The following is a 16,011-nucleotide window of genomic DNA, read 5'->3' on the forward strand; positions in this document are numbered from 1 at the left end:
CTCCTGAAGATACTCTAATTCACTTTCATGCCCAGTCTAGAAGACCCAGTCACTAGCATCCGTAGCCATGGTCTAGGCAACTGCACTCACCTTTACAGTGCTCTGCTCAGGATTTGCCCAGCAACCCTCCTTTCTTATCTACTGATGAAGCATAAACGCAGCCATCCTCAGAAGTGATGATTAGCATAGCTGTGTCAGGATGTTATTCACGTTTCTGTTGGAAAATCACCTAGAAGGGACGACACAGAGCAACTCATGCACTGTCTGCTCTCCTTGTTCTGTGACCAGTGGGTAGGCTTCAGAGCAGGACCGACACTTCCAACCTTTTGTACTGCTGCTGCTTCACGTCTTACATCTTTCTGCCAGTTCTGCCCGGTTTGTTTTTCCTAAAACTTCAGTTTTAGCAGCAGCTCTCTGGTTCTTGAGAGAATTGACACATATCTTGACATTTTCACCTTCTGCTGGTTGTACTGTCTGCAAACGTCAGAAGCACCATCTCATGCCCAAAGCTCCCATACTTCAAATCATACCCCACAGACCATTACACTCCTGCTTTTATCTGAAGTACATTCTACATGTTTGAAGTCCACGACAGCACTTTTTGACGGGCGTTATTTCTTTCAAAATTAAACATAAGAGAATGTCTTGTAAAGGCAGATTCTGCAGCAACTTTACTGAGCTATAAAATAACCAGAATTAGAAAGCTATGCTGCTGACCAAGATGAGGCAGAGAGAGAAGCAAGAACGTTCAGAGGTGATGCTTCTTCATTTCTAACAGAATCCATTGCTTGGGAGCAGGATTCACAGAGCAGAAGCAACAGTGCTTATGCAGGGAGCAGTTTGGATCAAGTGCAACTCTGCTCCAGGCCTTACCTAAATCACAGAACCACGCTTGCTGATGTCCTTTTGCTTGAACAGCCTCTTCTCCTTTGGGATCTTTCATGAGAAGTGAAGCAGATGCCAAATCTCTGCAAAAGTAAAAACAGGAAACAGAAGTCTCTTTAGCACCCTGAGGCTCAGACTGGCTACATAAGCCCACCCAGCATGTTTTCCTCTCATCAGCCTCACTTGTAGTTCACACAAAAACTTTCCGTTTCTTTCGCATACTTCTCATGGATTCCTCTTGATTCTCAGTAAGTGTCTGACCACTGGAAATGAGTCATGTTCCATCATGAAAAGCCTCTACTGATTTTTTCTGTCTTTCTTTCATCATGCTGCATTTAATACCATTCATTGGCTCTAATAATAACCACTGACAGCAAAACAGCATCCACTACTAGAAGCACTCGGAAAAGTCGAATCACTTGTCTAGAGCCACGCCTGGCAGGATGGCTGCAGTGGTTTCCACTACAGTCAACTTATAATGGCTCCACTGAGAATCACAGAGCCATCGGCTCAGCGCAGGATCAGCTCCAAATCCAAACAATATTCATTAGAATACCAAGAAGATGAAATCCTCCCTTATTTTCCTCAAAATCAACTGCTTTGGGAAACCCAAGAACATGATGCATTTGCAAAGCACGCAACAAACCTGCTCCGGTGCTAGCAGCGCTGCTGGAAGAGATTCCGAGCACCAACATGTAAATCAGAGTGCTGAGTCACCATCGGAGTTTGTACCTAAATTTGTTCCATTGATGTGACAGAAGATTTGTTCCACATCAAGCTGTTTATGTTATGATGTGCACATGAGTAGTTTCAGTTCATGTTTCAGTCTTCTAGAAACCAGGATATTTCTAAGAACCACAGTCCATTTAATTCTACTTGTTTTTTACTGATAGAGTACTATTAATATGCATACTGCTTTTTATTTTTATAACTTCTCCACCACTCTTCAACTAGTTTCTAGTGGGCACTTCTCCAAAACCATAATACCTCTACAAATATTCACCACAGTTCCAGCTCAGGAAAGGCTCAGGACTGCAGAACAGCGATAAAGCATAACATAACAAAGCCCATCTCCATGTGTTAATTAGCACTGATAAGAAACAAATTTAATTTGTAAAAAAATTTCTTAAGTAAGCATAAGTGTAATTTGACGAGCTGGACAATATATAATTTGAGTGCCTGCATGTACCGAACAAAGCATTCATCAGAAGAAATGGTAATTGCATAGTCCAGAGAGAGAGAGGGAGCAGCTACGTGTGCACACCCAGGTCTCGGATACACCTACGCCATCAGGAACGGGATGACTTCACTACAGACGTGATTGCATCAGGAGATCAGCCCATATTTCCAACACCGGAAGACACACATATTGCAGTTTCATCCAGTGTTACCAAAGAATGCCTTTGTATCCCTGATGGATTGTGTAGCTGGGGCTCACGCAAGCTGTCCCCAAGAGGGGAGAGCACGCTCCATCACCAAGATCTCATCTGCTCTGCACCAACTCTTTATAAAACACAAAACTTCAGAACTATTCATTATACAAACTTACAAATGAGAACGAAGAACAAACTCATTACTAGCTCTTGGTGGAGACAGAACATGATAGCTATCAGACAAACGCAGTGGCATGATAACGGGATTAGGAGATCTATAAATATAGCTTATTGGAATTAGAGGCTCTGTAACAATTTTAAAGGAGAAAGGAAACAATGCCTTAAGGACATCTGCAGTGCTGTATTAGTAGTGAGAGTGCCATTAAAGTCCAGCATACACCAAAATACTCTGTCGTCACGCAGAGTTTGTCTAAATCATCATCTCCTTGCAGGTACGTGGAGGAATTCTCTTCTCTCTCCCAAGACCCTCTTTCCCCAGGAAGGTGGTGCGTGTGAAGAAGTTGCTTACTGTACTGTAACATCAACAACAGGACAATGGCCCATCAATATATTCCTGCCAGGAATGGTTTGCAGACAAAAGTGATCCATCAAGTGCAATGCAGTAAAATCGCATTAACATGCAACAAACATCATGAGGTCAAAAAAACTGGGAATCAGGAGGCAGAAAAATTCTAATTGCATGAATCCTACTTAGTTATTTTTAAGGTTACAAGAGAACCCTGGCAGAACATAGGCTTTATATAGCAGACATTGCTTTGCAGAAATTCCTACCAAACTTACTACAGTTCTGCCCTGCTACTAGAACAGTACTGCCATTAATGTGGACCAGCATCAACTGGCTGACTAAGACACAAATCTCAATATTACTAATAAAACAGCAAGCGTCAGAAATAATAGCCATTATAAGCATGTATGATTTCAGCTGCAGAACGGAGGAAAAAAAAAAATAAAGAACTTTTATGGTGTCTTGCCACTAACATTCATCTCTGGGGAACCATCGAAACAGAGGATGCCTTTCTCTAATGCAATCACTGATGGCCTACGAGCAGAGAAAATACACAGCTACACATGAAAATGACAGCAGGTCATTGGAAACATGTTGCAGATTCTCAGTGAAGGCTGTGTAGGAAAGGTCTGTGTGTCTGTCAAAGAATCTACGTGAAGGAGAGGAATCGCACGGTAAATAAAGAGGGCACAAAAGATAAAGTTACAGAAAAATCAGAGAATATTCAAGAGCAGGGATTGGATAAAAGGCAGGCAAGGCAAAGAAAGGAACAAAGGAGAGACATTTATAAAAGTATCCAAACTTTGAATCTCTGTAGTGGTCACAGACAGAAGTTCCTGACCTAAACAGATTTAGAAATAAGGCTCCATGCTCCACCCAGACAGTGAAGCTCAATCGATTAGATCCCTATCCAGGTAAAAAATGATTACAGAAGAGCAGGGGCCTTCTGGCCTTCAACTCTTGCGAAGTCAATGCTACGTGCAAGTGCTATGCAAATTCTTAACTTTGTTCCCAGAAGGAAAACCAGAGAAACCCAGCACACAGCTGGTCCCTTCACTCCTTTCCGAGGAATAAGAGAGGAAGAGCAAATCCCCTTTTGCAGTGGGCTGGCAGGAGGATTTTAGAAGCTGTTAAAGACTGCAAGGAAAAGGAAAGACAAAGATGCATGCTACCATGATCCATGTAGAAAACACAGCAGAGAAACAAGATGTGGAAAGAGCGGCTCAGGAGAGGGATCCAGCATGTGCTCTTCCTGCAAGCAGGAACAGCTATGAAGCAAAAATCAAGTGCAACCACTCTTCATACAATCCCTCGGATACCACAACAGCACAACAGCCAGGACCGGGCTCTGGCAAGGAACATAGTCCGTGATTTACAACCTAAAATCAGAGAGTCCTAACAGAAAAATAAGTCTGTCAGTGTAAGCGGTGGTGCCTGCAGAGGCCTGCCAGCCTCCCACTGCAGCTGCTTAGAGCAACCGCTGGAAAGGAAAAGGAATGACCAACCTGGGCAATGGGCTCTTCTGTTGGGAACGAGGATGAAGGGCATTCCTGTTTTGCTTTGGGGATGGTTGGCTTCTCTGGTTTACAAGACATCGCCCTGAGCAGAAGACTCAGACATCCAACAGGCACTTTCCAGATCAGTAGCACCCGGTACCCTAATGGAGGAAACACAGTTACAGCTAAACACTAGAACATTGGCAAAAAAGGAGGCGAACACTGAACACAAGTGAAGGAGGAAGCACAGGGCCAACTGATTAAAAACCAGGATCAACATTTGGCTTTATAAGGGTCCCAAACAAAAAGCTCATGCCTAAGCGTGTATCAAGATGCTTGGAAATTAGTATCTCCTTGCACTAGAGAAGACTGCTTTGCAAACAGAAAAGGCATTTCGAGAAGGAACCTCTTTTGGACTGGCATTCTCCATCCCCCTGCCATGAAGCATACATGAGAGATGGCTCTGAGCAGCAGTTCTGGCCCTGCAGCGTGATCCCAGATTTGCTCAATTCCAAAAAAAAAAAAAAAAACACACAAAAACACACACACACCACACACACACAAAAAAAAAAAAAAAAAAACCACCAAAAACACGCACACAACACACACCCCCCTACCAACCATGGTTTGAAATGATGCAGGTGTATAGATTAACAGCAGCAGTGGGCCCCCCAAAGAAACAATTTAAACAACCAACAGCACACCTCCAATGCCAAATTCTGAATATCTGGGGAGTACTCAAGAATTTGCAAGCCACTCACGGGCTGAAATTCCTTCAAACACAAAGCTGATGTGCAAATAACAAAACACACACAAAAAAAAATCCGCAGAGATGACCCAGGTTAATCCCACCATATAAAGCCTTCCCTGGAAAACCTACACACAAACCCAGGCTGTTTACAGCGCAAACGAAAGCCCAACAGTACCACCTGGTGGTAATCCTCTTCTGCTACAGCCAGAAGCACAAAAATCATTACATTCACTCAGCATATTAAAACAAGCCATTTTAAGCGGTGGCAGACCGTTACACTGCCCTTAGAATTCACTCCTCTACACCGAGAGGGACCACCAGAAGCTTTGGGCTTAAAAGCCACAAGTTTGTCTGAAGCACAGAAAAACCACTTTCCAGAGGGAGAAAGGCAACAAGCCCACGTGGAGAATAATCTCCAAATCACCGCACCATTTCCTTTAAGCTCATCTATCCAGATGCAAGAAAAGATGCACGAGAAAGATTTTTTTGGTAAGACAATACAAAATTTACAGACTTATGAATTATGACAGCCACAGAAGACTCAACATTATCCTGTCCACCAGCATAAAAAATGAAGCAGCTTAAGAGTCCAGGTGCCAGCAATTGGGATTTTTAGACTCTCGGAAATGGTAATTTAACATTCACATCTATTGTTATTGCAGAACTGTTTGGACAGGCGAAACGGCAGTTGCAGAGACCTACAATTTCCAGGCAGACATTATTCAGCCCAGGTTGCTGAAGAGCAGAGCACAGCCCGAATAGGTAAAACAGAGAGGAAACAGGGATTAGTGAGGGTGAAGAAAAAAGCATAAGCAATACAGCTGTAGGTAAAAAAAATTATCAGATGTCTCCCAACTTTATAGCAGACCAGATACAGAAACACGTTTGGACAATTGCCAGCATGCTAAATAGCAACTATGGGGCTTTCTGTTGTACCCCATTAGCTTGCAGGAGATGGTGGATTGCTGCCAGACTAAATGCATTATGAAAGCAGAGAAGGGGGATGGGAGAATGCAGAGCCACGAGAGGGGAAAAAAAAGTGAGAAACAGGAATGAAAAGAGGAATGAGATGCATATAAAGACGACACACAATCAAGGAGTATGAACAAAAAAAAAGGGAAAGGAAGAAAAGGGGAATTCAAATGGTGGGAAAGTTGAGTAATATTTGCAAGAGAAGGCAGACAAATAGGACTGAAAGGTGAACCAGGAAGTTGAGGGAGGTGATCGACAGGGAAGACATCCGGCTTCCTCCACTACCTCACCCCATCTCCCCGCAAACGTCTAAACCTCCCCAGGCTCACCCTCCTGAGGCAGCCTTCCTCAGCAAGAGCGCGCTCACACTCATCCCAAGCCTCCGGTCAGCAGCAGCGCAGCCTGAGCCTCTCTGCCACAACCCACTCCCCATGTCACCACACTCCATTCTCACTTCACCCCCCCACACCTCGACCGCCAATTCTGCCAAATGCAATAATTCTCTGCTGGCAGAAGACGACAAGTTTTCCCTCAGCCGTAAAGCCCTGAGTCACTCCACTCCCCTCGGGCTCCTAAGCCAGAAAGGAGAATGCCTTCGGACCCCCTTCCAACCCAACGGGATGCCAGCAAAGGGCAATGCTTCCTACAGAAACTGATCCTGTCATACCCAATCAGTCTCCTGCTCTGGAGCAGCTGTCCTCATACAGTCTAAAACAACTTTCAAAGGCTTCATTTATTTACAGGTAAAAAAAAAACAAATCATAAATCATTAAAAAAAAAAAGTAAGCCCCTTCCACATTTTCTCCCAACTCATTTTTCCCAGCAAAGTTTGGTGCCAGTACGTTCTATCTGGAAGGGAGGGAAAGTTAAAAGACCAGCAGCATCGCTTGATACCATTGTGCAATGGTTAAATTACAGAACAGAGGCAGAGACCTGTCTTACCGGAGTTTGCCTGTGTTATTTTAATGGAAGCGAAGTAAGCATCGTGGCTCTCTTATCAGCTGCTGAGCAGGAGGCAACAAGCTTGAGCTCAGGAATGAACTTTATCTGGTGGCACCAGTTCCCAAGGAGTGCCTGCAAGAGAGGAAAGATTTCACTTAATGACAGTGTGGTTTAAGCCTCAAAGTGTTTTACTGCTAACACCTTGCTTTTAGGGGAGGAGATGGGTTAGGAGGTCCATTCAGTCTCGTCAACTATTTCCGCTTCTTCAGAAAAGAAAGATCCAGTGGAACATAGACCATAAACTGTAAGTCTGAGGGGAAGCAGAAAACAGGAGGGAGTGGAGGGGGCTGGCCACAGAAGGTGGAGAAAAGAGAAACGCGATAGAAAGCCAAAGGAGAATAGAGGAGATACAGCATTCCTGTGCGTAACAGTAGTTTGGGATAAACAGAAGACTAAGCGTGCATCATTTGCACCGAATAAAGGCCACGAGTGTCTTAACTGCAACAAGAACAGTAACACTCTCCCAGAGGGATTCCTCTGTCTACAGTCCAGTAAGCAAAGGTTACGTGAAGATGATGCATTAGCCATCTGGGGCAGCGCGAGTGCTGTGTACAGGCGCGTGCTAGAGAAGGGTCACACCAAAGTCGCTGCTCTTCGGAGAGGTGGCCCTATGGGGGTGCAGACAGCAGTCACCCGCTCCCGGTGGCACAGAAGGCGCAGGAGCATCAGCAGCAAAGTACAATTCCCGTTTTGATACAGGAAGGTAGAAGCAAGGAGAGAAGTAGGAGTGCCACTGATCCACTGTTATTAATATTTATATGATGCCAGTATCTCATGAGCAATAAAAATACCCAAGAGTGATTTTATACAAAATATTCACTGCTTGTTTGAGATACACAGCCACAACAGTTTGCTGCACTGCCGTACAAGAAAAGAGTCTGACGTCTTCTCTGTAAAGTATGGAACTCTTGAAGAGATGCGTCAGGTCTTCTGGCAGGAGAAAAACGCATTGCTTGAAAACCTGGAAGAGAGTTACAAATGGTTGATGTTCAATTGTCTACATACCGTTCCGTAGCAAGAAGTAAAAAATATAAATAAGAAGTCCTTACTACTTGCAAAACATGAATGAGCAACAAATGGAGACTCGAATAAATTTATGAGTTACAAATAAGGGACTACCCGGCATTTAGCACCGTGACTACGCTGCCCAGCCTGGACATTGCGACACGCTCAGTGCAGAGCTCAGTCCCCACAAACTAAAGAGTTCCCACTCCCAGCGCTGAGCAGAATCGTCTCTGAGCATTAGGAGCAGAGAGCCCAGAAACAGCAATCATCATTTCACACCCCAGGGAATGCAACCGGAGCTCATAAGCACTGCTTTTCTTTTTTTTCCCCCGTCCTCAGAGACCTGTTTCGTGAAAGGGAGGCACAGACGTCTGCCCCAAAGTCCCGTTGTACAGAAGTCATTCGCCCATTTGGAGAAGCATCCCACCAGTAATCCAAGGCTGTGTCACAGCTGTCCCATTCAATGAGGCAAAAGATCCTGTCACATTTGTTGTCACCAATATCAAAGAATTTAGTGCCGGGTCTGCAGAGAGATCCCATGACACAGGGCTAACGACAGGCTGACCGCACCGTGGCTTCACACGCTTTTAACCTAAGCCATCCACAACCATTTTGACAGCGATTCATAAGCATGCACAGTATCAGACATGCTGGCAATATCCTCAAATATATAAAAAAAAAAAAAAACACAACAAACAAACAAAAAAAAAAAACTGACAAAGGCAAAGTTTCTTTGACTTTCAAGACAAAGACACTGTGCACAGCCCTAGAACAGGTAATTTTTGTAAATATTTACCAATAGTTTCATCAGCAGATCCTATCTCCAGCAAATTGACATTGCTCAGACCCACATCTTTTGATATAGTCCTTGATCAGTCTCGCCAAGCTGCAGAGAAGAAACAAGTTGTTGTCAGAATTCAGGCAAAAGGATGGCACCATCCGCCCCTCTGAACTTCACTGTCGTTCTAAGTGACAAACGGGCTTCCTCGTGACTCTGCTCTTGGATGAACTCCACCCCAAAAGAGCCACAAGTCAAATGTTTTTCATCCACAATAACCTTTACAGAAAAAGTTAAAAAAAAAAAAAAAAAACACCTCTACAATGTTAGCTTGAAGCTCACTAACGACAAAATGGAGAGGAACAGGAATCAAGGGTCTACTTGTACCTCTCCAGGATTCAACCTCGACTCGTTCCCTCGTGCTCAGTCTAAAACAATTGACTGAGCAGGCAGTAATTTCAGCCAAGACTAGATGCTTCTGTTTAAACAGACCCTTCTGGGAAATTAATGAAAAATATTCCTTATGTGGAAATTTTTTTTGTTTTCCCTCTTACATTTCCTAAAATGTCTCCAGGAGAGCAGTGGCAATAGAAAAGAAAACGATTTCTCACAGACATCTTCAACCATAAATTCACACGCACTTCCACCACCTTCTGACACCACTCCAGTCCTTGCTTTCTCAGCACCCAGATTTGCTAACTTTGAAGTCAGCTGGCAGGGTTCCACCCCACGGGCCCTCTCTGGATGGAGAAGAGAGAGTTGCAAGGCAAAGGAAAAAGATGGGAGTGGGATGAAGTAGGAGAGGGGACAGCGTGCTTTGATGATGAGGCAAGCGTACACAAGAAGTTCATAGTTCAGCTCACTGAAAACCCCTATACTCCCTAAAGAATCAGAACCACTTGTTTTATGAATCACAAAATCAAGAATGGAATCAGAAGGGACCTCAGCGCAGGGGGGATCTAATCCAACACCTGCCTACAGCGGAGCCAGCATCTTTACCTTTCTGCTAAATGTTTGACAAACTTTTGCACTCTCCTTAGAAAATCATGTTCTACTACTGTCCTGCCTTTAGTATTGGAAAGGAAAAAAATTATTTGACTGATGTGGAATTTAATTCCAGGAGTTTGTTTCACCACGGGCATGGCCAGACTCTTTTCTTTGCAACACCCTCTGATGCATACAAAGACTCAAGTCTCTTCCTCCAACCTCAGTGTAGTCTTCTCTCTAGGTTAGATTAACCTCATTCGGTTCTTTTCATCTTCCTAAATAGGCCATTTTACCTTTGGAAATCTAAAACCCGTGAAGGAGAATAGCTGTCATATCTTATAACCTGGTTTGCCTTCCTAACAGGCACAATCTACTAAATTCATGGTTTTACATACAGTGGCCAAACCAGACTGACTAAACCCAAAAGAGAACCCATTTAAAGGAGTCATTTATCACCAAAACTATTACTTTTTAGTAGATATTGTTCTTATACGAGGGACTGGTTTATTAAGCCAGTGTCATCAGGGAGGATGCTCACGTTTTCTATTTGATGAAAAAACGAGTGCTTAAGTAGTAGACGTTTTTCACGGCAGCACAAGAGAACCATTTAAGTGGAAGACAAATACAAGCAGCTCTTAATGCAGGATTGTGCCTCAAAAATACCTTACAGTGGGATTACTTTCTTGAGCATTTTGGAGAGCTGGTGTGATTTGCTTTCCAGCATGGTATCCTTGCTTCTGAGTTTGGGTAGCACGTAGCCCAGATACTCTTCCTGCAAGACAGACAGCAATTTCATTCGCACAGTATCAAAGGGAGAGCAGAATTAATTATCTGAGGTTCTGTAGTGTTGACAGAGCAACAATTATGGAAGATAGCTATGAAAATAAATGCTGCCCTACCACCAGTAACAAATGATGTTCGATTTCTTTCTTTTTTTTAAATAAATCAGGAAATTACTTTTGCAACTGCTACTCCTTAGCCCTCATCTTTCATCACAGAGGACAGTGTCATTACCCAGTCTATGAAGCGTCACAGTCAATGTCAGTCTTCATAACACGTCACCAATGTCTTTATTGTTAGCATTAGCTATAATTTCTTTCATTGCCCTGCAGAACTCATTCAAACTCATTGAAAACAAGCATTGCAAATTGAGATTTAGACCCAACCAGATAATTCGTAACTGTAAAAAAGATCATAAAGATGGCATGCTGTAATAGCGTTGTATCAAAGGTGAACCCAAAAAGAACCCTGCGGCACATATCTACAGTTTCCAAATCAGTGAATATATTTATTAGAACCCTAAATAGTGCAGTTCCCAGCCATTATGCACCCAGACAAGTATGGCATGCAGTTATTTTTAAATTGGCCATTTATGTATGCAGCTTTCCAGTTTGCACATGTATCTGCAGTAATTTTGCACACAAGGCACTATGTAACTTTGAAGTATTAAAATTGTGTTACGAATACCACTCACTAGTCAAAACTTTCCAAAATTGATCAAAATGGAATGAGAGGTTGCAGGTGTTATCTTGCCCTACTGTTAGAAGTCCCTAGCCTGTATGTTCTTGCCTTTAAATATTGGATGTCTGAAGGAGGAAGTGAAGTTACATTTTTCCATAAAGAGCATATCATAAATTAGGAGGAGAGGAAACTCTTTTTTCACCAAGTATTCTGAGAGATGGTTCCCAGCCAGCTCGTTGTGATCACCTACAGTTCTGATCACTGTAGGTGATCAGAAATAACATCTTCCACTTGCTGGGCACAGCAGATCTCTCCGAAGGGCAGCCTTTGACCTCTGCCTGAAAACGTCCTAGGCTGAAACACAGTTTGATTCAAGAATGGACTGCATGGAGCTTTTATGGCCCACAGAATCTCATAATTCTGTGTCCTGCAGAAACAGAGAAGAGTTGCAGTACAGCAAATACACTGGAAGACTCTTACAAGGTTACTATTTCTGACACACTATCTATAGCTATAAGAAATGGCCTCTGCTTGAAAAGCTTTATCATCCAAGGTAACCCAGCTAACATCTGCTACGGTAAGCATGCTTTAAAGCCCCATGAGACCAGAGCTAGCTGAGAGAAATTTAGGAGAACGCAAGTGTTAAACCCCAATTTTGATAGTGCTTTATGACAAATTTCAAGCCCTCCTTAGCAGCACAGGTTTCCATTCATAGCTGCGGTGCAGCTAACAGGAAATTACCAGGATAAAGAGGGCATCAACCCCCATGGACACACCTGACCTAGCCACGCTCCAGCCACCCTCCTGCAGTAGCTGAGGCTTGGGGGACTCTCGGGGCTCATTTGCCCAGAGAGCAATAGGGTGAAAGTAGTAAAGCCTCTGAACGCTTTGCTCAGCACTGAAAACTAAACTGCTCTGCAGAAGGGTTATGTAAACATGGATGTTTCCTGCTTAGAGCAGTCTCAAAGGTAGGGACAACCGCACACACATACCCCTGATCAAAGAGCGTTGCAGGACACTTCTAGTACAGAAGAAAACTTTTCTTCCCATCTCTAAGGGCCCCGAGAGCACTTCGCCCTCCTATAGATTTGGCTGGCAGGGTTTACACCATCTACTCATTCCAATGTATTTTGTGAACTTATCACTATTTATTGATCCATTAACAAAAAAAAAAAAAACCAACCACCACAATGTAAAACACCCAAAGCAGTCATCAAAAGTTTCAAAGAATCTTAAAAGCAATGAGTGGCCTATTGCAGCTGTTTCATTCAGCCCATTCAAATTGTGTTTTAATAGAGTTAAAGAATGAAGATTTTAATTTTTTTTGCTTTCTATTCACCTGCATCATTCACCTTGTGCTCTTTCTGAAGACAAAGAAATCATGAAACGAGAGCAGCCCACGTCTACCCTGAAATTTCAAATCAATGGAAGTAACCTCATGAACGTGCTCGCTGTGACGATGCCTTGACTGCAGCTCACGCCCGAGCTAGTTTAAGATTAGCCAGCTCAGATAATACTATCAGGGTAGCCATGGCAGTACCAAGCCCTACACATGCTAATCACCCGCGCTTAACCTCCCGGGCCCGCATGACTTGAACTAACCTTAATAATACAGCAGTAAGAAGGAAGATCTCTCATTCCTTTATTACGTATGAGGAAACTGAGAGCTCTTAAGCTTTCATATCCATCCAAGTATTTAATAAGGATCTACCACAACTGGGATTTCTGGGGAGGTTCAGAAAGAGCCGCCTTATCTGAAAAAGAAGGAAACCAGCTGCCACCAGGAGTCCTTTGCGTACCGTCTTTCAGCACAGTGCCAGAGTAAGACGGTTGTCGCTTCTTGTGGTGCTGCTCACCCTTGTAGCACCACAATTCATCTGTTCCCACCTCCCTGGGCATCCACTGGTCACAGGGAGACAGGTCCCAGAGATGACCGCTCCACCCCTTTGCCCTTCTCTACCTTTATGTGGGGGCTGCTGCGGAGCTTCACTATCATGTTGACAGCCACCGTCACAAACCTCTCTGTCCATTTTCCTCCTTGTTCTCCCAGAAAGCCCTTCTTTGAGAAAAAAGCAAAGATTAAATATGGTCTTGTATTCAGGTTTTGAAAACGGACCCAACAGCACTGTCTCCTCATTTTAACCTCATCTGCTCATCATTTCATAAATATCAATCTGCGGATCTTTGAATACGTCGAGATTTATATCCATACTGTCCCACGAGATTTAATGCCTCCTGAATGCCCATTCATCCTTATGCATCCCCTGGGGACAAAATCAGAGTCAGAGCACTATGAGAAGATTGACAGACAACCATTTTACAAAATTATTTTCAAGAGGAAAATGTCTGCAAAACATCTCTCAGACTTAAAAATAAAAACATCAGTTCGTTTCCTACAGTTCTGACAGCTCAGCCAAATATATTTTAAAATATATAAATACGTAACATGTGTATATACAATTTTAACATTATTATATGTTTATTGTCATATTATTTAAATATTTATATATCATTTAATAAATATTTATACATATAATTATATATCCATATGTTAAATATATTTATTATTTAAAGGCCACAGATCAAAGAGTCAGCTGTGTTGATGAAGAGAGAAAGGTAATTTTGAAGAGGCAAAGGCCGCTTTCTGTAAAAGCCAGGACTGCCTTCTGGGAACTTTCTTTTTGGTCTCAGAAAATTTGAAAAGTTAAGTTTAACTTTGTTCCTTCTCTATTAAAGAGAGAAGAAAAACATTTTCTTGGAAGATACAGATTGTCCATCTTAAACATCCTCAGAAATACTGTTTTCTTCCAGATAGTCTGACCCTTCAGTTTCACAGGTATTACTCAAGAAAGAAAACCCTTTTGTTTTCCATTTCTTTGGATGGACTTTGCCTGTATCAAAACTGGCTCCTTTTCTACCCAACCACATATTCCCTGTCCAGTATTTATGCACCCATTATTCCTCTTTTGCCATAGAACATCGCATTTTTCCTTCCTTTCCTTAAAAGTTTTCCCTCACATCACGTTCAAGTGTTAACTGTACCATACATTTATCTTGTTCCTTTATAAGTACAACCATCTCTAATCTCTACTTCCATGCCTTCCATGTTCTCTAGTCACTTTGTTTAACGCCCGCCCTTCCTCTCAGTCGAGGCCCATTAACTATCCAAACGGAACTTCTGTGAGGAACTGACAGCCACCGACACAAAACCTCATCCCCGGAGATCTGACTTACCAACAGAGCTTATTCAGGTCTCCTTTCAGCAAAACCACGGTTTGCATTTTTGCTCCCTGCGTTCTAAGCATCATCAGCTACAGTACTGTATACTCTCATCCAAATTCCTTGCAATTTCATATTCCAATTAACCAGAAGCGGATCTGCAATGGCTTCGTCTCTCCTTGCTTTCTCTGCATTAAAAGATCAGTAAACTCTTTAGCCGTCCTGCTAACCAAGCGCAGGTGCCCTGACGCACACCCGTTTCCCTGCCAGCAGCCCGCGCTGTTCGCAGCCCCTGCAATAACACATGAGGCCCATATTATCATCCCCTCTATTTCTTGCACCAGTATAGAAACTGAGAGGTACGGTCTGCGTACCACCAGGCTAGCTCGAAATCTACAATACAGCCCTCATTAGGTTCACATACTTACTTGCAAAAAATATCTTTCTTTTGTGAGAATGGGATGCCAGCCTTATCCGTGGACGGATGTTCTAAGAAAGAAAAACCCCCACTGCTGAAGTACGCACACGTTTCTGTGAACGGACGTTCGACTAGACAGACTACAAGCTACGGAGCACTCAAGCAGCCACATTAAATAGTGATATGATACAACAGCAAGTAAGTTTTTGGCCTTTATTTGAAGGCTTTTAACAGTTACAGTAAGAATTGTCATTGCAAACCAGGGATTTTTAAAAAATCGAACAATAAAAGTTAAAAAAAAACATCCACAAGTCCACCTGCAAGTAAGACATGTTGGTACAGAAAGGAGATGTGAGTTTTTGCTTCTTCCATTCTGTTCGTTTTTCAAATATCTGATAAAACTAAGATACTAAGAAAGGTTGGATGCTATTGGAATTGTTCCAGCAGGTGCGCATTTAATATTTAACAGCATATACTGTACCAGTGTAACAGAGTAGCTGTGTTAAGTCTATGGGTTTGAGTTGGGCTTATTGTTGTTATTTTCTTCCCAAAAAGGACATAAAAAAAAACAGATTGTGCCAAGACATCTACAATGCAGTCATAATTTGACTACATGAGTTTGTCCCCATTCTAATTATAACTCATCTTGGTAGCAAAGAAGTGATGTAAGCAATTGGAAATCTTAGCAGCATTTGACTTAAAAGACTGCACTTTCAATTTAGTTTTATAATGCACGTCCAATAGGTCCACACATTCAATAGTCTCACAAGACGCACTAGCAGTATTTCTGACTCATCATTCTCTTCGCATAAAAGGATATTTGCTTGCTTTGCTAGCAGAGATCAAAATCAACCTAAAGCAATCCATCTGATGACATGGGTGCTTCAGTTCCACACATGCAATCCTGTTAAAAAGAGACTTGAAGCAACCATGTCCCAGTGCGCAACTGGACTGCAAAGAGCAGACACTCAAGAAGTCCTCTTCAAATTCAGCCACAGACTATCACCATCTTTTGCTTTGAGTTGATGGAATAAGGGAATATTAGAGTCGAAAAAATATGCTTCCGACCTCAAAGCAAGTAAGTAATGGTAAAGAAGATTTTATGTGCATCAAACCCCCTGTTCTATGTCTGCACTTC

The 16,011-nt window shown here is 42.7% G+C and overlaps 1 protein-coding gene across 1 annotated transcript; it reads right to left on the bottom strand.

The window, feature by feature from the left end:
- Positions 1 to 3,236: 3,236 nt before the first annotated feature.
- Positions 3,237 to 13,232, bottom strand: EFCAB8 (EF-hand calcium binding domain 8; the record flags this gene model as incomplete). The annotated part of the gene is given in 6 exon segments (XM_082490889.1): positions 3,237 to 3,318; positions 6,946 to 6,965; positions 6,967 to 7,077; positions 8,380 to 8,533; positions 10,444 to 10,547; positions 13,197 to 13,232. Coding segments are annotated over 6 exon segments (507 nt in total).
- Between the last annotated feature and the right edge of the window lie 2,779 nt (positions 13,233 to 16,011).

This window comes from Vanellus vanellus, assembly GCF_965231255.1.
Source record: "Vanellus vanellus genome assembly, chromosome: 15".
Lineage (NCBI taxonomy): Eukaryota > Metazoa > Chordata > Aves > Charadriiformes > Charadriidae > Vanellus > Vanellus vanellus.